This window comes from Schistosoma haematobium, chromosome 3 (genome assembly GCF_000699445.3).
Source record: "Schistosoma haematobium chromosome 3, whole genome shotgun sequence".
Taxonomy (NCBI): domain Eukaryota; kingdom Metazoa; phylum Platyhelminthes; class Trematoda; order Strigeidida; family Schistosomatidae; genus Schistosoma; species Schistosoma haematobium.
This window is the reverse complement of record NC_067198.1, coordinates 27141159-27163387: the sequence shown is the minus strand read 5'-3', so window position 1 is coordinate 27163387 and position 22229 is coordinate 27141159. Positions and strand designations below refer to the sequence as shown.

The following is a 22229-nucleotide window of genomic DNA, read 5'->3' as shown; positions in this document are numbered from 1 at the left end:
CCGTGTGCGGGATCGTGGATGCGCACCGCTGAGGAGTCCCATACTAGGACGAAACGGCTGTCTAATGCTTCCATTTTCAAAGCTGTACAATCGCAAATATATATACTTATTTTTTCAGGATGATAATAATTACAATAATAAGGGTAATAAACTTCTGTTAGACATAGTGACAATGAGATAGAATAAACAATGGTATTAAAAAATTTAAACAGGGAAACTAATAATCGTTTGATTGTTAGTGGCTTAAGTATCCATCAAAAGATAGGAAAATTATCATTGGGGAAAGATGGCTCAGCATGATTAGATAAAATGTTGAAATTGAGATTAAATGTAATCAGGAAGATCGTAGAAGCAGAAATAAACCAGTTGGGGGTAGAAGATGGCTATGAAGAAAAAAATCATAAGACATTAAGAGCATGGTAGAAGAAGAGGTTGTATCAATCTCTTTTGAAATATCTAAAGGGTAAATATCTAAGCCTTACCTTAACAATATATGAATCTAAATCCAACTTACGGATACACTTAGGACCTAGATTTAGGAAACGATAATTAAGGCTTTTAAGTACCTGCCACAATTAACATCACATCACATCAAATAAACTTTAGTAGTTAAATAAACACAGATTCAATTATTCAACACCATTTAACTGATCGTGTTGAATGAAACTCTTAAGTAAATTGTACTAAAATGATAATGACCGAACAATAAGTTCCGACTTCCAAACATAACAAACACAACATCACCATAACAAATCAGAATTCGAAGATGATAGCACAAAAGGTGTCAGTAAATAAAGTTAAAGCCAAATAATGTATAATTTACTTTAACACCATGACTTATTTATTGAAGGTTACAATGAAACTATATGAAGTACAGAATCAGTTGTATATATTCCCATTAAAGATCCCAAAAGAGTAACTCTTAATCATTACAAATATGAAATATAAAACTGTAAGATATTTGTTTCACATCAACTTACCTTACACTGGGTATTCACACAAATCTCAGTAAGCTCAGCGTAAAATTTCGTGGCATCACTAACAGCTTCTTTAAGTGCAGAATACTCATCTGCAGCCAGATTAAGCATTGTCAATAGTCCTTTGTCTTTTGAATTACCATCGGACCCACCGTAAAACATATCAGCTTTTGTTTGTAAGTCATTTAATAAACTTTCTTGTTTATTTAGATTTTCTTGAATAAGTTCACGCACAGACACCATTTTTTCATCAAGCATATCAGTAGCAATTTGTAAATCAACTGTTTCATTATGTTCTCTATAGTACGTCAATAGCTTTTTAACTGTCGGAAAATACAAATGCATATTAAGTATCCATACAAGAGAAACCTATTCAAAATTAATGACTTGATTCATGAGTTATTCACACTTACAGAAAGTGATACTGTGGGATAATGGGTTTTAGCATTAGACTTAACACGTACAACGAATTTTTGGATACGCAAATATTTTCACTTGAGATATGAACTGGGTCAGTATCTACAATGAGTAACAGTGCATCACCCGTGTAATAAATACAATTCTGTGTTGGAAATCATTCATTGGGTTGTGTCAATTTCTCAGTCTTGTGTGTAGCTTCCCATCTATCGATCAAGACTTCATTCGTAAACTTAACAAACGAAATGCTTTTGTTCTGGCTCGAGAAGCCCTTCTTCACAACACTAATAAGCGTGCAACGCCAATATGCAAAAATGACTTGGTAAACTAAATAATAAGTTCCCACGTTTTGTAGACAACTCATTTCCGACTTTCTGATTTGATCTGATGAGCAGATAATCGTTAAACTTTTTTTTATTGACTAATAAACTATTTAATTCTTTTAATGCTTTTAGCCTAAAAGAATGAATTAAAACCCTGTTAACAGAAACTGTCTATCATCCAGTAACAGTGACAATAAAAACAACTTCGAACTATCAAACTACTATTTTAGATTGAATTAATCGATAGTTATGATGAAAGTTTTATGTGAGTGACTAAAAGAAACTAAGTTGAAGAAAAATATTCACTGACTACTAAAATAATATAATGAAATTGCACACACATGCAAACACATACGCACAAATGTGTATATAGTCCAGCGACTAAAAGAAAATGTGTTCACTTTAAGTAAACAAAACGCAAAATAATGATTATTCTAGCTAACTGTAATGAAAGCAAATATTTGCTTTCAATTAATGCCAAAAAAGATGAGGAACAGAAAAAAACCAACCTAGTGTTATTCGGTTTCATTGCAGAACAAGGCTAATACTATATGTTTATATTTTATAATTTATATTTTCTAAACCCAGTAAATTAACAAAATTCATTGATCGACATCGTTTTAACGACGAAATGCTAATTTTCTCGAAATACTGAAATTAAACGCGAACTATGTGAACAAAGTTCGTCTAATGCTAGTTATCTTCAACTACACAAACCAAAAATTATCTAAGTGAAACGAATTAATGGAATTTTTTCCTGTTCAAACAGCTGTCCTTAATTCCATCAAGGATAAATATCGCTTCAAACTTGAGCCAATGATATAAGCCTTCATTATAAATTGAAAAAGTTTTAGGAAAATTGGAAATTTTTGAATTATTTACTTTTATTGTATTATTATTATTATTATTATTATTATTATTATTATTATTATTATTATTAATGGCTTTATTCAATATTATCTTTTTGGTACAATATAGAATTCTCAGCACATGGCTAATAGGTAACTGCATAATTGTGTTTCAATATTCCCCTCACTTGAGGCTTCCAGTAAACCTGTTTGTTTCACTCTTTACCACTGGTGGTACGATTGTATTTAAAGTATGATTTCCTATTTGGTGTGCTATGCGATCTGATAATTCGCGTATATAAGTTAGTGAGTGTTTGAGATAGCCCTTGGCTGTACTGTGTTGACTGGATAGGCTGGGTGATTGAAACAATAATAAAATGAGCTTAGCAACCGACTGATCTCCAGACTCAAGGCTGATAGGGAAAGGCTTGTGGATAAATACATTAATAGGAGTGTAACTTACGTTGCCTCAAGGTCAGAAAGGTAAATTGGTCAAGTCTAGGACATTAGACTACAGACAAAATAGTAGGAGCAAGATAGAAAGTTAGAATCGGGATTCTGATTGGTTAATCTAGCAGGTGCATTCGATTAGCGTCACATAACTGTAAAGATCTTAGAAACGATACTGGATACGCAAGAAAGTGGCAAAGATTTTTGAAGACGTGAATTTGTATTTCAACTTTACACTACATACCGCCATTTTATAATAAAACTACATAATTTCCAGCCATCTTACCCGAAGCCTTGACTCACATATTACATACATTTTGTGCACCCAACAATCAGGACGTCTGAATACTAAGGATTCAAGTTTAACAATCAATATCTATACAAACGGATGCCATATTATATTTCGATCATTTATAGCTTACTTTCCACTTATTTAACCACATGAGTCCATGAAAGTTCGTGGCCTCACCAACCGATTTATAATTCCAATCTAGTACTCAATAGATCCATCAAAAGCGCATAAGGACTCAAAGATTTCCATGATCAAATGAACACAAATTGCATGTGGATCTTCACCTTTGAAGGGAATGTTTCGCAAGTATAAAGCAATACAAAACGAAATGATTCCTAGTTCGCTCACTACACGTAGTGTAGGTTGGTCAATATTAAGCGATATTTTGCTAATCGACGACTTATCTGGGATAAATAGACTCTCAAGATAAATAAACAGCTTAGACCATTCGAATGAACACGGCGATTTACTAGTTTGAGACCTAAATTAGTAAGCTCAGTAGCCGCATAATAATTCTACACTTTAAAAAATTGTCAAAATATAATTGAGAAATAAAAGATTACCATAATAAATTGAATCGAGAAATCTTACCTAGATCCGGTGAATAATCAACTAATTTCAACTGTTCTATTAGATCATTTCTTTCCGTCTTAATTAATTCTAGTTTGTTGCATAACTGAGTTAGTTCAGATTTTAGTTCTTCATTATTGGCTTCAGTATTAGATTCGGCAAATTTTGCATCTGATCCAATAAGCGTTTCAAGTTCATCTTCTGGTTTACTTAATATTTCAAAATGTTCTTTATGCTTTTCATATCGTTCTAAAAGAGATGCATCAGTTTTCGTAGTCTAGATCAAATAAAAGAATCAAAAGAGCATACTTGAGTTTTGAAATAAAAATTTTAAACAAATAAAAAAATCTCATTTTTATAAATTATGCAACAATATAAGATTTTCAAGGTAGTACAATGTTTGATACAATGAATTATGCAGTGATTCAAATGTTAAGTCGGAAAAACTTATCTAAAATCTAATCTATAAAAAGAAATAAAGATGTACACTCTTATGTAAAAGTCCACATACTTTATAGTTTGTTTAGCCCAGAGAGGGATATGATTTGAAAAAAACTATGAAATGTTCAAGGTTGAAAGAGTCTAATATTGTTTCCGAACTACTACAATTGAATTCGAGCACCATTATCTGAGGGTACCCAAACCATTGATTTCTAACATAGATCGTTTTGGAGCTTGGACCACCAGCCAATGACTGCAAGAATTAATGACCTATATGATGCCAAACAACACAAAGAATTTTTGTTCAATCCTATTTCAGTTGGCTCTAGGAGTTCTGTCATGGAGTACAGCTTAATATGCCTTAACTTGATTGGAGTCAAAACGTCCGACACCTAATAATCAAGGCAGACAAATCATGAAAGTTATTTAATACTTGGACGGTATATGCTAAAGATCTATGCAAGTTCGAGGATTCAGAAAGAACAAACAAAGAATCGAGGTAAAAAGGCTTTATTCGTGGAATCCGATCGTAGCTCTTGACATGATGTGGTGGTTGAGCTTACCTATAGCAATAACCCAATCGAGCTATATTGCTAAGTATATTCATTCCCTTATATCCCACACTGCTAGGCAGGTTGGTTGGTAAACGGTGGGACTAAAGGCAGTAACTCAAGGTATGAGGGCGAAATCTAACCGCTGATTGTACTGGTATGTATGGCAGCAGTTAAGTGTTTCCTTGAGATGCTGTCTTTTCACAACAGGAGGAATGGATTAGAAAACATCGGCTCTAAAAAAAACACTACACTTTATCCCATAAATTTCCGTTTTCGGAGACAAGACCTCTAAAATATAGAGCTAACTCATCTACAACTACTTGAAAGCAGGCCGAGTACGCAACTTTTCTCATGCAGTTTTCCCTTTGAATCTGTGGTCACGCTTCATGGTCACTATGGCCACTCACTAATTCAGCTTCATCTTCAAGTAACTCGGAGAGAATTGTCGTTCGACAGTGCGGGTAACATGGAAGTGACAACTGACATCATACCTCTAACAGCACTCTAGATCCACTCGTTCACAACCAAATTCCCTCACCACCCTCCTGTCCCCATCATCAATCCGTCGCCTATGTGTTTCATTACCCTAGGCGCAGTTAATGCTAACGATTCAATTTCACGAAACGTCATTCCTGGTATCCTGAAAACTCTGTCTAACCTACATGTCGGTGATTTCGCGGTTCGAACTTTATGTAAAGATGGACAACAAGTTTCCTTACCTAGGAACTCCAGAGTCTCATTCCACCGATACACGCTACGTCTACGTAACAAGCACAAGGGATTTAAATGCGATCATTTACCTGACCTTACCTGGTCAATATAGAGAACCAGAGCGATTTATTTTCCATGTATCTGGGGTCTTGACTGATAATTTTCGCTGGAGTACACAAGTATTAGGCGCAAAAGCGGATCATGTGCTCCTAAAGTGGATTTTAACACAGTTGCTTGAGTCGTACAACACACACTGTGTGTCTCCGTTTCCACTAATTGCAGTTCGGATGAAGCAAAGAACGAACTTTGTAGACAAACTATCATACGTCGTAATCATAGTAGGAAATTTCACCTCTTAATGCGGCAGTCCAAACTAAAGTGAAAGACATAGAGATAGGTTTACAGTATCTTAGTTCAATGAACAAATAACAGCGACCGTCTGCAGACACTATGCTTAAACAACCGTTTCTACTTAGCAAGCACCAACCTTAAGGATAAAGAGATGCACTCTCTAACATAATGACCCCTAAAATTGACTCAACAAATCGACGCAAATAAACCATATTGCCAGCAGCCATCATCGAGGAGGATCAATAGGAAACTATATGTCGTTAGACAGTGATCATCCTCCAGTGAGAGTGAGCGTTTATCTGATGTTTACTGGACGCCGAAAAGCCCAGGTAAGAAGTCCCTTTAGAGCCCAACTTAATAAGGAAACAGTCGAGTATATTTTAGAAACAACTAGAGAGAAAAGTATTTAGTCATAGGAGTGATGTTTAGTTCGGTAGGCTCGGGGAACGATGAAGAGCAAGCACAACTCAAACGTAGACTAACAAAACGTTTACTCAATGATCATGAGCAATGGTGGGCAGCGGGAGCAAAAGAGATGGGAAAAGTAGTGGCGGTAGGCGACTTTTCAGGCTTATCAAAATGCAGGTATTAAAAAGTATATACAATGGTCTACTCTTAGCTTATACGATTAGACTGATGGACAGAACGCTTTTGGGAACAGTTTAACTTAACCTTTCAGTCAATATGAACGGGAAATCGGCACAAGTTCCCCAACTATTAGTGATGTTGAGGAAGCTACAGCTGATCCAAAGCAAGGAAGAGCAGTGTGCCCTGACGAATTAACTGGTAGTTCAGCAGTTAGGCGGACTAAGATGTTACCTAAAGTCTTTTGATCACTTTCAGTAACAATGCCAATACATTTTGGATGCGTTACTCTCTTTCTAAATTCAAAATGCTGCTTTAGAACTAATCGACGTCAAGCCCTGATTTAATGATAGGGAGTAATGTAGTTGAGTGACGACCACTTCATTTGACTTGGAGGTCTCATCAGTCCTGGAAAATTTGTAAGTAATTAGATGATAGCATGTTGTAATGGGCTAAATGATGGAATAGATCGGTATCTCTGTTCATGCAACACAATTTAATAGATGAAGTCTGTCAGATCATGTAACCAATTGCCTTTAAATCAAAAACAGAAGAGACTGGTAAGTCTAATGTAGATTATTTTAAAAAGATATCATTTACATGAACTCTAAAACGCATTTATTTAGTAAAATTTTATAGATACTATCCTTCAGTACCACTTTTGTGATTACCATCATGACTTCTTTTCTTTTCTATTCAAAAGGTTATTTTATTCAGGAATGTTAATATTTTAGTTTCTTTTTACAAAAGAATAATAGCCGATTACTGAACAATGAATTGCTTACTTGTTCAAGTAAATTCAAACATTTTTGTATATCAGAACGCCATAATTTGTTCAATTCACTTGATGGTTTCCGTGACCAACGTTCACCATATTGTTTTCGTAAACTATTATCAGAATTCTCTTCATCATCTAGTGAACTTTTCTCCTAAATAATTGAAATAGAAAAATATTGATTTGATAGTAAATACATTTGTATAGAAAACAAGGAAATAGATTTACGCTAATTAGGAATAATAAAAGTTCATCTCGACTAAGTACATACATTCTTAAGTTATTATGAATCTGGGACACAATTGTCTAGGTTTTCAAACAGTGATGATAGAAAATCAACTGATTGAAATTAAAATTTATTCAATACAACTCAGTAACCACGTACAGGTTTTAAGTATTCGTCTTCAAATTTCTCTTAGGTGCGGAAGTTAGTGATACTGCTTGCCTGACAAATTGGATTGGAGCAGGACTCAATTTTGTGCCCAATGTTTCGAAATAACGGTGCTCTAACTACAAAACTACTAATTTATCACCATTTTTTTATAAGAAATAATCATACAATTATATAAGTGAGTATAAGTTAATAAATTACGATAAATGTCATATTATGCGCGGACTAAAGGTACTCTTGAATAAACCAACACAAACGTGTGTTACATAATTATAAAAAATCAATTGTTCGAGCTATTGTGATTAAAGCATACTTTTGTGAGAGGAAAAACATAGACAGCCAGATAGTATAATTATTTTAAGCTTAAATAAATGTGTGACTAAAAACAGAATATACGAACCCAGATTCAATTTCAGAATTATAAATTTAAATAAATATTTATAACTCTAAATAAATTCAGTGTTTTTACAATTTCGATCAAATGTATTGAAAGCTTACAGCCTCAATAATTTCTTTATTACGTTGAACGCATTCAGGTATCGACATTAGTTGCTGATACAATTTTTCTGCCCCACCATCTCGACGTATAGAAGTAGCTTTGGATAAAATATTATCCGTAATTGAGTTTGATCCCTTAGCAAGTAATGCTGCCGGGAAATTGTATGAAGCTAACACTCTGAAAATATCGAAAAATAACACCATTAGTAGCTTGTTACATAGAAAATGGTATAGAAGACATTAAAACATTTTCACGAAAAAAAACCGTAACCAAAATAAGGGATGGTTGAAGAAAAGAAGTTTTCTAAAAGCCGCTTTCGTAGTGATGCAACAAAAAGATTTTCTTGGTCAAGAACCATAGGAAAATCGCGGTAAGATCGTCGAAGTACACACTATAATGTTGATGAAACCGAAAAAGTGTAACTGCAATTTATAAACCAATTACCAAAACCCTTACAATTCACATAAAAGAAAGTCTGGCTTTAAAGTAATATTCCACTTTCCACTTAAAAGACAATGCCTACATTTAAGTATTCAGAGAAACACAACACGAATTGTTTAACGAAAGTAAAAAGCATAGTAGACAAATACGAATGTCAGTGGGACAAGCTGGAATAATACAAACGTAGAAGATAAAATGGTTCTGGACAACAAGAAGCATCATCATAAGGAATGTATCACTATCGAAACCCTAGACAAGATTCAAGAAAGGAGGAACAAGAAGACGGTAATTAACAACAGTCGAACAGGAACAGAGAAAGTGAAGGTACAAGCTGAATAAACAGAAGAAAACAAGCAAGTGAAGAGGGGCAATACATCTGACAAGCAGAAGCACATGGAAGACAGCGAAGATAGTGGAAAAAGCTACAAAAGAAGGAAATATGAAACAATTATATGATAAAGAAGAAACCTACAGGGAAATATAATAAACCAGAGAAACCGGTCAAGGACAAAGAAAGCAAGACGATCACAGAGATTCAAGAACAGAGGAACAGATAAGTGAAACAATTCAAGGAACTCTTAAATACACCAGCTTCATTGAATCCACTGGACATCGAAGCAGCACACACAGACTGTCCTGTACATGTCACTAAACCGACAATCAAAGAAATGCACATGGCCATCAGACAAATCAAGAGTGGAAAAGCAGCTGGACCTGACAATATACCAGCTAAAGCACTAAAGTCACACATAGAAATAACTGCAAACAGGCTCCACGTTATCTTCAGGTAGATTTGGGGGAAGAATAGATTAGAAAAAAGGACACCGCCAAAATACCAAAGAAAGGAGATCTGAGCAAGTGTGAGAACCACAGAGACATTACAGTACTCTCAGTACCAGGAAAGGTTTTCAACAGTGTTGCTAAACCGGATGAAAGACTCAGTAGACGTCCAACATCGAGACCAACAAACTGGATTCCGTAAGGACCGGTCGCGCACATACCAAATCGCGACACTACGGATCATCGTTGAAAAATCAATCCGTCGGCCAGATACCATCAGTAAGAGCCTACTGAGAGTGAGAACAAACCAGCTTCCAGCTGAGGAGGAAATTAGAAAAAGACGCTGGATGTCGGTAGGACATGCATTGCAGGAATCAAGCTGCATCAAGAGGAAATCCCTAACTTGGAATCCTGGAGGGTAAGGATAAAGAGGAAGACCAAAAACACACTGCGCCGAGGACTGGAAGCAGACATCAAGAGGATGAATAGCAACTGGAAAAGATTGCCCAGGACAGAGTTGAATGGAGAACGTTGGTGAGTGGTCTATGCTCCTTCACAAGTAGTAACAGAAGTAAGCGAGTAAGTACACTAAAATAACAGTAGCAGATAAATGACGATGTTTGCACATAAATCGATAAAATGACATATGTAAAAAATATGCAACTAAAGTGTAACAATGAGCAGCTATAAGGAAGTTTGAAATCGCCAAAGATTCCATTAGAACACAACGCGCAATACTAACTAATGTTGGAGACGGTTGGAAGAAAGCTAGGGGCGACCAAGACAAAACGTGACATCGGTTCGTGAAGTCACTAACTTTTAGTCTTAGCCATGTTGGTAGATGCATACTACTTGGTTGGGGTCCGCGTGACTATCGTAGCCAATTGGTTGGAGACTCTGGGTGACATGGCTCAGAATCGATCACAATGGTATAGGTGTGTACACTATTTGTCTACCCCTAAACCGTGAGATTAGAATCGTTTCATACCTTTCTTTCTACATACTAGACCTTTCTTCCTGTACTATATCCAAATATGCAATCTTTCTTTTATATATTACTTACTTACTTACTTACGCCTGCTACTCCCAATGGAGCATAGGCCGACGACCAGCATTCTCCAACCCACTCTATCCTGGGCCTTCCCTTCTAGTTCCTTCTAATTCTTGTTCATTTTTCGCATGTCTATCTCCATTTCTCGGCGTAATGTGTTCTTTGGTCTTCCTCTTTTCCTTTGACCTTCAGGATTCCATGTGAGGGCTTGTCTTGTGACGCAGTTGGGTGCTTTCCTCAATGTGTGTCCTATCCACTTCCAGCGCTTCTTCCTGATTTCTTCCTCCACTGGGATCTGGTTTGTTCTCTCCCACAGTACGTTGTTGCTAATAGTGTCCGGCCAATGGATCTGAAGTATTTTGCGTAGACAACTGTTAATAAACACCCGTATTTTCTGGATGATGGCTTTTGTAGTTCTCCAGGTTTCTGCCCCATACAGTAGAACTGTCTTGACATTTGTATTGAAAATCCTGACCTTGGTGTTGGTTGACAGTTGTTTTGAGTTCCAGATGTTCCTCAGTTGTAAATATGCTGCTCTTACTTTGCCGATCCGCGCTTTCACATCTGCATCAGATCCACCCTGTTCATCAATGATGCTGCCCAAATACGTAAAGGTTTTTACATCTTCCAAATCTTCTCCGTCAACTGTGATTGGATTGGTGCATTCTGTGTTGTATCGGAGAATCCTGCTTTTCCCTTTGTGTATATTGAGACCTATTGCTGCTGAGGCTGCTGCCACACTGTTCGTCTTCTCCTGCATCTGTTGTTGCGTTTGGGAAAGAAGGGCCAGATCGTCTGCGAAGTCTAGATCATCCAACTGCATCCTAGATGTCCATTGTATCCCGTGCTTTCCTTCAGACGTTGACGTCTTCATGATCCAGTCGATCACCAGGAGAAAGAGAAAGGGTGAGAGTAAGCAACCTTGCCTAACACCGGTCTTTACTTCGAACAAGTTAGTCAACTGTCCTTCATGCAAGATTTTGCAGTTTAATCCATCATAGGAATTCCGTATGATATTGACTATCTTCCGAGGCTGGCCGTAGTGTCGAAGAAGTTTCCATAGTGTTGTTCTGTCCACGCTATCAAATGCCTTTTCGTAGTCAATGAAGTTGATGTAGAGTGATGAATTCCATTCAATTGATTGTTCTACAATGATCCGTAGAGTTGTGATTTGGTCTGTACACGATCTATCCTTACGGAATCCTGCCTGTTGGTCACGAAGTTGGGAGTCTACGGAGTCCTTCATCCTGTTTAACAATACCCTGTTGAAGACTTTTACCGGTATTGAGAGAAGAGTGATGCCCCTGTAGTTATCACACTTGCTGAGATCGCCTTTCTTCAGTATTTTGATCAGTAGTCCTTCTTTCCAGTCTGTTGGTACTTGTTCCTCATCCCAAATCTTATTGAAGAGAATGTGGAGTATCTTTGCAGTTGCCTCTACGTCTGCTTTTAGTGCCTCTGCTGGGATGTTCTCCGGTCCTGCTGCTTTGCCACTCTTGATTTGTCTGATGGCCATGCTGATTTCTTCAATTGTTGGTGGGCCAACATTGAGTGGGAGGTCCGTGGGTGCTGCTTCGATGTTGGGTGGGCTCAGTGGAGCTGGTCGATTCAACAGTTCTTTGAAGTGTTCTACCCACCTGTTTTGTTGCTCTTCAATGTTGGTGATTACCTCGCCTTCCTTGCTTTTCACTGGTCGTTCTGGTTTGCGGCGATTTCCAGAGAGTTTCTTTGTCGTGTCATACAGTTCTCTCATGTTTCCTTCTCTTGCAGCCTTTTCCGCCGCCGTTGCTAAATCTTCCACATATTTACGTTTGTCGGTTCTGATGCTTCTCTTCACTTGCTTGTCTACTTCTGTGTATTCAGCTTGTGCCTTGGCTTTTTCTGCTCTTGTTCGACTGGTATTGATTGCTGCCTTCTTGTTCCTCCTTTCTTGAATCTTATCCAGTGTATCAACAGTGATCCATTCCTTGTGATGGTGTTTCTTGTGACCCAGGACCTCATGACATGTTGAAGTGATTGCCTCTTTGATCCCCTTCTAGTTGCTCTCCGCAGTAGTTCCTTCTCCATTGAGTAGATCATGAAAGGCCTGGAACTTGTTGCTGAGGACTATCTTGAATTCACTGAGTTTGTTAGTATCCTGAAGAAAGGCCGTATTGAACTTTTGTGATATTGTCTGCCCCATTGTCCAGTGCTTCTTGAGTTTCAATTTCATCTTGGCGACCAGTAAGTGATGATCTGATGCTATATCAGCTCCTCTCTTGGTTCTCACGTCCTCTATAGTCCTCCTGAACGTTTTGTTGATGCAAATATGGTCGATTTGGTTTTGCGTGGTGTGATCCGGTGAAGTCCATGTGGTTTTGTGTATGCGTTTATGTGGGAATATGGTGCTGCCTATGACCAGCTTATTGAAGGCACATAGATTTGCAAATCTCTCACCATTTTCGTTTCTTTCTCCCAGTCCGTGTCGTCCCATGATGTCTTCATATCCAGTGTTGTCCGTTCCAACCTTGGCGTTGAAATCTCCCATCAGAATGGTCAGGTCCTTTGTTGGGCACTTCTCGACTATTGACTGCAGCCTATTGTAGAATTGATCTTTGGCGTCTTCATTGTAGTCGTTGGTGTGTGCATAGCATTGGATGATGTTCATTGAAATGCCCTCTTTCTTTGTTTTAAACGAGGCTTTGATGATCCTTGGTCCATGAGATTCCCATCCTATAAGTGCATTTTGCGCTTGTTTGGACAGCATCAATGCAACTCCTTGTGTATGTGGTGCATTTTCTTCTTCATGGCCGGAGTATAACAGGAACTCTCCTGTAGTTAGTCGTTGTTGTCCAACTTGTGTCCAATGTGTTTCACTGATCCCAAGTACCTCTAGGTTGTATCTTCTCATTTCTGCAGCAATTTGGAAGGCTCTCCCGGTGTCCCACATTGTACGAACATTCCATGTACCTAAATAAATGGTCGCTCTGGTTGTCAGAAGGGGCATCGGCCTCGTAACTTCCGAAGGGATTCGGCTTTCATCATGAGGCGTCATAATTCTTCTAAATGAAGATCTTCTGACTCCCAGGACAGAGATTAAAAGGTTTGAATAGTTTTTTCTGGTTAGCGTTTTTTTAGCGAGTTAGTTTTCTACGGGATGGGGACGCTAACCCCATGCCCAACCCTCCTCCTTTATCCGGGCTTGGGACCGGCAGTAGCCCCCGGAGGGACTCCATTAAAATAACTACTTTTATGAATTCGGCGTTGATCTTGTGCTAATGAGGTGTGGAAACTTGGACTGATGCGTATATGTACCTGACTGACTGATCAGTAGAACAAGCGACATCCTGAGATAGTCATTTATATTACGCTTCTGTGTTTGTGATGTTTGACGTGATCAAGACAAGGATAAATAAGGCGTTTATTTTACCAGTAGAGCGCGAGGGATAGATAATTGATTATTAAAGGGTAAAATTTGAAACAACCCTCTCCGTATTGCTGTGGACATAGATTACCAGCATTTGGTCACTCAACATCTTCAAAATGTTGCTCATCTGTTGTAGGATCATCAGGTAAATAATAAGTTTTAAGCGTTGAGTACTAGAAAAAGTTAATGGGACTGTTAATTAATATCGATTGTGACAAATGGAACATACACCAAGCAGGTCCAACCACAACTCCTACATCGATGTTTTAAATTAGAAGTTTTGAATATAATCTTGATTTGGAAACAGTTTTGGATGGTTTCTATTTGCGCCTGATTCTCTAATATTATAGTTTCTTCGACACTAAGTTTTTATTTATCTGTTGACTGGAAATGTTAACTTGAATGAATATATATTTATATGGGATGACCAGATCGAGACAGTCACCATATACACAAAATTGCTTGAAGTTTAAAAGCCACTCATAATTGGGTTTCAGATGTCTGGTTTTGGTATTAATTTTTTATTTTATTTCCGTGATTACACGGGTTAAGTAAAAAAAATGCACTCACTCATTCACTTTAGTGGATGCTCCTCGTAGCGTGCAAATTTCGCTGTCGATAAGAGATGCACGAACACCTTTAGCAGTGTTAACAGCTTCTGTAACAGCGATAGGAAGTAGATTTTCGAAGTAATCTTTGGTAGTCGATGAGGACAAAGGGAACGTGAGTGGGGTTTTTTTAATGACATCAACAATTTCGACAGGAGCAAGACTTCCTCTGGGAGGTACCTTTTCGTGATATATATGGTCATTGTCTTTTATTGCAACTGATTCTTCTTGTTTAAATTGTTCCACTAAATTCTTTCTCTGAAAACAACTACTTCGAGCAACACATTTGATTAGCTCATAAGCAAACTGTATCAAGAAAAAGTAGGATAAGATGAGAGCTCAAAAACTTAAGACATGAAAATTTAGGTGTTAATATAATAGAAAGTTCTGAAAAAAAAATGGAGTAATGCATTATAACTTTTTTCTTCTAGATGTTTCTAATTGTTTCTGAAGCAGTAACATAGGTTTTGAAGTATATCGACAGTGTTAGGCTTTGTATCCTCATTTATATTAAGAGCCGAATAATAGCATTTACGAATACTTTTATAACAATATCAAAAGCCAATCCGTAATATTTGAATAAACAATGAGGAGTTTTAGCAAAGTTAGAATATGACAATTACACAATGGGATAGCATGAAACATTCATCAAAATATAAACAAAGTATACATCCGAAAGTTTTAAAGAATGAATTAATAAAAGAACTTATTCATTTATGTAGGAAGTGATTAAGATATAATATTACGTTTTAATTATTCTGAATATAATTTTTGAAAATAAATTCGTTGCTAGTATAGGGAATTTTTACAGTTTAAATTAAGAACTGACTTAATCACGAAGCTCTTATAAAATTCGAATTATTCTCGAACAAAAAGTGATTACAATAATTTGACACACTATTATCAGTTATATGCTTTCCAGCAGACAGAATATGCTATCTTATTAACAATCTCCGAGATGATTCACGTATATGGAGAAACCGGAACAGGAAGATTATGGTGGCGAAGCCATGGTTACTATAACATAGGAAAATTGCTGGTAGAATTTTCAACAAAATCAAACATTACTGAGAACAGGAACCGATTCAAGTTAAACAACTATTGGAAACCTGAAAGTAGTAGATGGTCATTTTGTTTTAGTATGGGGCTTTCCAGAAGTAAGGATACACGACTACAAAATTGGGAACCAAACCTGAGACCTTCGGTCTCGCGCACGAACACCTAACCTTTAGACCACTGAGTTGGGATTCAACGATGTACATGTCTAGCTAAAATCACTCCACGATACTAAGCGACCACCTTCCATTGTGCTTGGTAGTTAACCCTGATACGGTTGAACCCCACTATGGCTTTTCACTTAAACTCCGGGCATTTTCTTTCGAAGCCCGTTATAAGTGGGAAAATAATAATTATTAGTATGATGGAGCAATACTTTGGATTAATTGAAGTTAGACTTGCATACCACTGGATGCCCGCCCAGTGATCTAGAGGTTAGGCGTTCGCGCACGAGACCGAAGATTCTGGGCTCGATTCATGGAGGTGAGGTTGTGGGTGTACGCTAATACAAAGTCTCATGCCAGAACGAAACGGCTGTTCAGTGTTCCCAGGTTCTGAACAGTGGTCTAACTTAGATTTCTTTTATGGTCTCAATAGTCTTCACAATCCTATACTAAAAATAATACTGAGAGCCTTCTCTACATACCAAAACGAAATGTTATCAGGGAAAATGACAAATGATGATTAGCATATGATGACATGTAATGAAGAATAGTCAAAGAATAGCTTTAAAACCATACTGCTCTTCTAAAGAAATCCTTCAACGATATGACAATATCTTCGTTGCACCAATTTATGATTTAATGGATGAAAAGCAAGCCTTTATTTCATTGACCCGACACTTTAGACATAATATCCTAAAAACAGATCATTCATAAGAAATACTTTTTAAAGATACTAAAAAGTCAGTCACCTGAGAATGAGATGACGATCTCTTTATTTGTAGTACCCACTTTTAATTATGCACTATTACGAACGTTCTATATCAATATGAATCAGGTTTTAGGAACTAGAAGAGAGTTCACAAAATATGGTAAATTCACATAGATCAGGTACAGTTATTGTCCTTATCTAATGGAAAAAAGTACTGCCTAAAAAGTTAAAGTGGACTAAGTTTAAAATTGCTGATATTCTGATATGTTTGTAGACTAAAAGGATTTTCCTTAACTCTGGATTCAATAAAATAAGCTATCTCTCCTGCCCGCTAACTATATTGACAAGTTCAGGATTGTATAAAAGCTTTTCTTGGCAGAGACCCCGGGAGAATCGAATTACATACAAGTTCATTCTATTAAGTATTGAGTAACTAAATGATCAGTAGTGACAGCGATTTTCACCGATCTCAAAATTACAGTGAATTAATCAGCAAGATGAGAATGCATTGGGAATCAAACTAACTGCATTCTAAAAGAACTAATAAAATTGGAAATTTACTGAGAGTCAATGAATGAAAAACACTGAATTAATCAATAGAACAAAAACCACCTTAAATCAGCATGCAAATTTTAAGAATAATTTCCTTCAGAATGTGTCGTATTTGGTGATTGAGCATTATGAACGTATTCTTAACAACACAATAAAATAGAAAGGCCGGGAAAACGTTTGCAAGAGTAGACAGCACAAAATAGATTGTATACTATCTGATTATAGATTTCAAACTATTCTCAGTATTTCCTTCATATCCCCTTGACGGCTAAGAGAAACAATTACTAGCTTCAAAGAATAATTGAGTGACTTGCACTAACTTTACTCTTTATTAAATCTTAGCCCAAGTCAGGCATTCAATGAATATGATCAGAATACATTATAATGACCTTGGTAAAAAAAACACCTCTAACACTGTCAAATTATTTACAACTCAACCTTATCATGACTGTCTATAAAACTAACAAACTAGTAATTCTACAATAAGAATATATTAGATACATTTAGCTACATCTTATATCACTACAATAAGGCGATCTGAGCAAGAAAGAAGTTAGCTTAAATGAACTGTAGCTTTTTCTAATTTTTTAATTGAAAAAGATAATTGAAACGTTGAAAAAAGCAATGCAGCTTACTGATATGCGAGCTACTTGTTCCCCGTACTGTTTGGCTTCGCAACAAGCTTTAGATTGATGATATTGTGTCAAAGCTTCATATAAACCTTTTTTCATGCTTAATACACCAGACCAATCCTAAGATAAGAATGATAAGAAAATTACACTACTTTTGGAACAACATTTTTAGCTCCACTTGAACAATCTGACAGGCAGTCTTCGTAAAGACTAGTCAAGGTTGATGCTATTCTTGCTAAAATGGCAGGCTTTTTCTTATCTAAGGAAGAAATATCATATTATGATACTGTATCATTACCTTTTTCAGCTTTCGAGAGGACACATTCATATGCTTGAGCAAGCATAAGATTACTGAACAGTGTTAGTGCTGATGAAGTTAAATCTGGTAGAGGATCTTTAACCCCAGACATCAAATCTGAAGATATGTAATCAAATGTGCAGGAAGCAATCTGTAAAGGAAATTAAAAAAAGACGTGAAACATGGTGATGAAACGGAAGTTTTCGCAATTATCTCCATGTCATATTAACATGTAAAAAGATTTATCACGAAGTTCTCTTATCGTTAATGAGCATTGAATCCTGTTAATCGAATAATGCAGTGTGACCAATAATATAACATTCCGCTACACAATCCACTTGATGCTATGTAGTTGAAATAAGAAATACCACTAGGAAGTGTCTGAAAACCTAAACAGATTAGGAATAACGTCTCTGGCTGATTATTTTATCTAGGTTTCAGAGTGCATAGAGACAATTAGAAGCAAAAGTGAATTTTATGGATGTTGTTTAAACTTTCCCTCTTTCACATTTGCATCAAAATCCACAAATTATATGCAATCTGAGAACCCTTTTCAAAAATCAAGTGAAGTATTACAATTATTTCTTTATTTGACCACATAAATATTGGTACAAGGGGGCACCAAATACATATGCACCACACAATAACCACGAGTGTGAGGAGATACAGAATGTAAAGTGTGTATGATATAGAGAATAACAACAACAAACAGAAATTAGTGTATGAGGGTGAAATAATAATAATAGTGGCGGAAACAGTTCAGTTAGTAAAAATACAACCAGAAGGATTCCTTTCAGTTAAAGAAGTTACGCTCACTTTTATGAAGGAAGTAAAACAAGTTACCACAGGATCGCCACTGGTTTCTATTCTGAGCCATGTCTGATAGTGTCTCAAACCACTGTGCTACACCATCTCTAGGACTTCAATTAGGAAGTCGTGAAGGACCAACAGAAGCCAGTCATTTACAGCATTCTTTCATACCTCAACACAATATCATACACTGACCACCTCACTGCTTTTTGCAACCAGTCCCAGCGTCGGTAAACAATGCACGACTTGGAACTCTCTGGGACGACATTCGTAGAACATGTGTAAGCCACCGAAGTCGATGTTTCAAGATAGTGACATCAATTGAATTATCGTATCTGTTGTGACTTTATGTCCGGCTTTTTATCAAGTGACCTATCCACCAATCAAAACACGACTTATACAATCTTAGCACTGTGCCAAACAAAAATGACGTTCGACCGGTATGAGCAGCCTAGTGTCCTTATTAGTCCTATGTTCGCCTAGCCCGTTCACTTGAGTCCAGAACACCAATACCAGCTTCCACTATGCGAATCGAATCGAATCATTTATTTCAGACATACTGGCTTTATATATCAACCAAACAGACCTCAACGCACCATAAAATAGGAAATAACATTTGTGCACAATAAAGCCAAAAAGTGGCTGTGAACGTAGGAGACAGTAGTCAATAAACTAAACATAGCTTCAGAACAGTAAATCGTACAATAAATTATACGTCAAAATAAAGCGTATAATAAGAGGAATATAAATATACATAATCTAATTATTGAATAGTTATAACATAAGAATGTATAGATAATATTTATTTATTTATTTATTTGAACACATGAATATTGGTACAAGAGAGCGCCAATATATATTCGCCACACAAAACAATGAGAATTCGAAGAGAAGTAGAAAAAAAAACTAAGGAGCGCAAAAGAAAAAGAGAACAATGACGAAGAGATTGGAGTAAGGTAGTGTGGTAGTAACGACGGAACGAAAAGGTACAATCAGAAGAAATCTTTCAGGTAAAGGAGACACAATCACTTTTTATGAAGAAGTAAAAGAAGGTTACAGCAGGATCGCCACTGGCTTCTATTCTGAGCCATATCTGATAACGTCTCTAGCCACTGTGTAGCACCATCTCTCAGACCCCAACCAGGGAGTCGTGAAGGTCCAACAGAAGCCAGTCCTTTGCAGCTTTCTTTCATACCACGACACCATGTCATGCACTGACCACCTCTCCGCTTCTTCCAACCAGTCCCAGAGTCGGCAAATAATGCACGACGTGGAATTCTCTGGGACGACATTCGGAGAACATGTCCAAGCCACCGAAGTCGGTGTTTCAAGATGGTGACACCAATTGAATTATCGTATCTGTTGTGACTTTATGTCCGCCTTTTTATCAAGTGACCTATCCACCAATCAAAACACGACTTATGTCTCAGAAGTTACTTGTGATTTAATCTTCGCTCGGACATAACAGTATCTGTGCCGAACACAGGATGTCGAACCTCTGCATTACTAATATGGTGTTGCCACTGGATGTCAGCAATCCTTCGGAGACAGCGATGATCGAACACAGAGAGTCGTCTAACATCCTCAACTTGGAGAGGCCAGGTTTCACAAGCATAGAGCAAAACCGCTCTCACCGACGCGTTGTAGATCCGAACTTTTACAACCAGACTAATATCACGAAGGCGCCAAAGATGGCCCAGATTGGCATAAGCCGCTCTGGCTTTCACTATACGAGGATTGATCTCATCACTCACGCCACCACCAGCACTTATGCAGCTACCTAGATACACGAACTCGACTACTTCTATCTGCTCACTATCCAGGGTGAGTACAGGATTAGAATCCTGCCAGTCTTTGAGAAGTACTTTGCACTTAGAAGGTGCAAAGCATATACCATACCTACGGACACTGATTGCCAACTGATTAAGTGCGGACTGCATGCTTTGGGCATTGTCGCACAGTAAGACAATAGTATCCGCATACTCAAGGTCGAGAAGTCTTTCTCCAGGCAACAGATCCACACCGCCATTACTTACATCCATCAGGGCTGTTTGCTAGAATGTCGTCGATGGCAAAGTTGAAGAGGAATGGTGAGATTGGGTTTGTTTCAGTGAGCAGTTCGTTACCCATAACGTCGTCAGTTTGGCTGCCGGGTAGGCCACTTTCAAAGCGGAATTTATTCTGTGATTGATAATTCCGGTGACTTCATCTCCTTTGAAGCGCAAGTATAGGAAACAGGTTTTCTTTTCTACTGTAACATGCTTAATCGGAGGGTTGGTATTAGCATATTTGTGGATGAATTTCTCCGGATATGCATTTTCACGTAGGCAATTTCTTCTTCAAGGCAATACTTTGAGCAGATTTTGCGTGCGCAGTCAAAAAGGTTTAGTACAACACCCTTTTTATAACTCATAGGACAGAGGCTGATATAACTGAGATAAACTCCACTCCAGGTATTTTTACGATGGATGTGTCTTTGTAATGTACCACCTGGTTTTCGTCTAATTCCAATATCTAGGAAATGGAATTTATCATCAACTTCATGTTCCATAGTAAATTCTATATCTTTGTGTGCTTTATTGACCACTCTCCGTTTTGATGAAGCCATTGCGATCAAAAAACTTAAACCGGACTTATGCATTCAAAAAGATACTTTAATAAACTTATCATTACCCTGGCAACCCTTTTGTGTGTGTGTGTTTTGGTTATTTGGGTTATTTTATTCATTGATTTATTTTAAAATATTTATACTCCTCCCCTTTTTTGGTGGAGTTTCGTTCTCTGAGCTGGATGGTTTGGTCGTGGAGCTTTCATCGTTCTTCTGAACGACATCATCAGCACAAACTTCAGATAGAAGTGAAGTGTTTGAATTTCTCCATATGTGTCTCAAAGCTTGTTCTGTGCACCTCGACGTTGATTGGTTCTTATTGACCTTAAATTTGTCGTTGTTTACTTCTTTGTTTTGGTTGTGTTTCCCATTGTTTTGATTTTTGTTCTTATGTTTGTGCATGATTTTTCTGATTGGTTGATAAATTGGATTGATTTCAATATGCTTGTTGATTGCTGATTGACCTGAGTGCCAGGCTTCTAAAAATTCTCTGGTGTTTTTGGAGTTTCCTCTGTCTAAGATTTCCACATTTTTCCAATCGAATGAGTGTCCGCAGTTGTCCACGTGTATTGATATAAGTGAAGAGATATCATGCCGTTTGATTGCTAATTGATGTTCATGTAGACGAAGGTGAAGGGGGCGTCTACTTTGTCCGATGTAGTGTTTTTCGCAGTTGGCACAATTTATCTTGTAGATGATGTTTGATTTGTTTTCCTTTGTTATTTCATCTTTTGGTTTGCATAAGATTGATTGTAGTGATTTTGTCGGTTTGTGTGCCACACCTATTCCGAAGGTTTTCAGCAGTCTCGTCGCGGTTTCTGATATTCCTTGTATATATGGTAGGGTGATCCTTTTGTTGATTTTTGTGCTTGACTTGAGTTCTAATGCTGCGTGCGGTTGGTATTTTTTGATGAAGTTGATGGGGTAGCC

At 37.2% G+C, this 22229-nt stretch overlaps 1 protein-coding gene across 1 annotated transcript in view; it reads right to left on the bottom strand.

The window, feature by feature from the left end:
• PDCD6IP_2 (Rhophilin, Rho GTPase binding protein) overlaps positions 1 to 22229 on the bottom strand; it is a 37544-nt gene that overhangs the window by 6188 nt on the left and 9127 nt on the right. The window contains exons 4-11 of the mRNA XM_051219008.1: positions 17882 to 18032; positions 17736 to 17842; positions 17587 to 17703; positions 14433 to 14776; positions 8184 to 8361; positions 7305 to 7448; positions 3899 to 4154; positions 981 to 1300 (exon numbers count right to left, since the gene is read on the bottom strand). Of these exons, the coding sequence (XP_051069458.1) occupies positions 981 to 1300; positions 3899 to 4154; positions 7305 to 7448; positions 8184 to 8361; positions 14433 to 14776; positions 17587 to 17703; positions 17736 to 17842; positions 17882 to 18032 (1617 nt within the window). The remainder of the gene's footprint in view (positions 1 to 980; positions 1301 to 3898; positions 4155 to 7304; positions 7449 to 8183; positions 8362 to 14432; positions 14777 to 17586; positions 17704 to 17735; positions 17843 to 17881; positions 18033 to 22229) is intronic.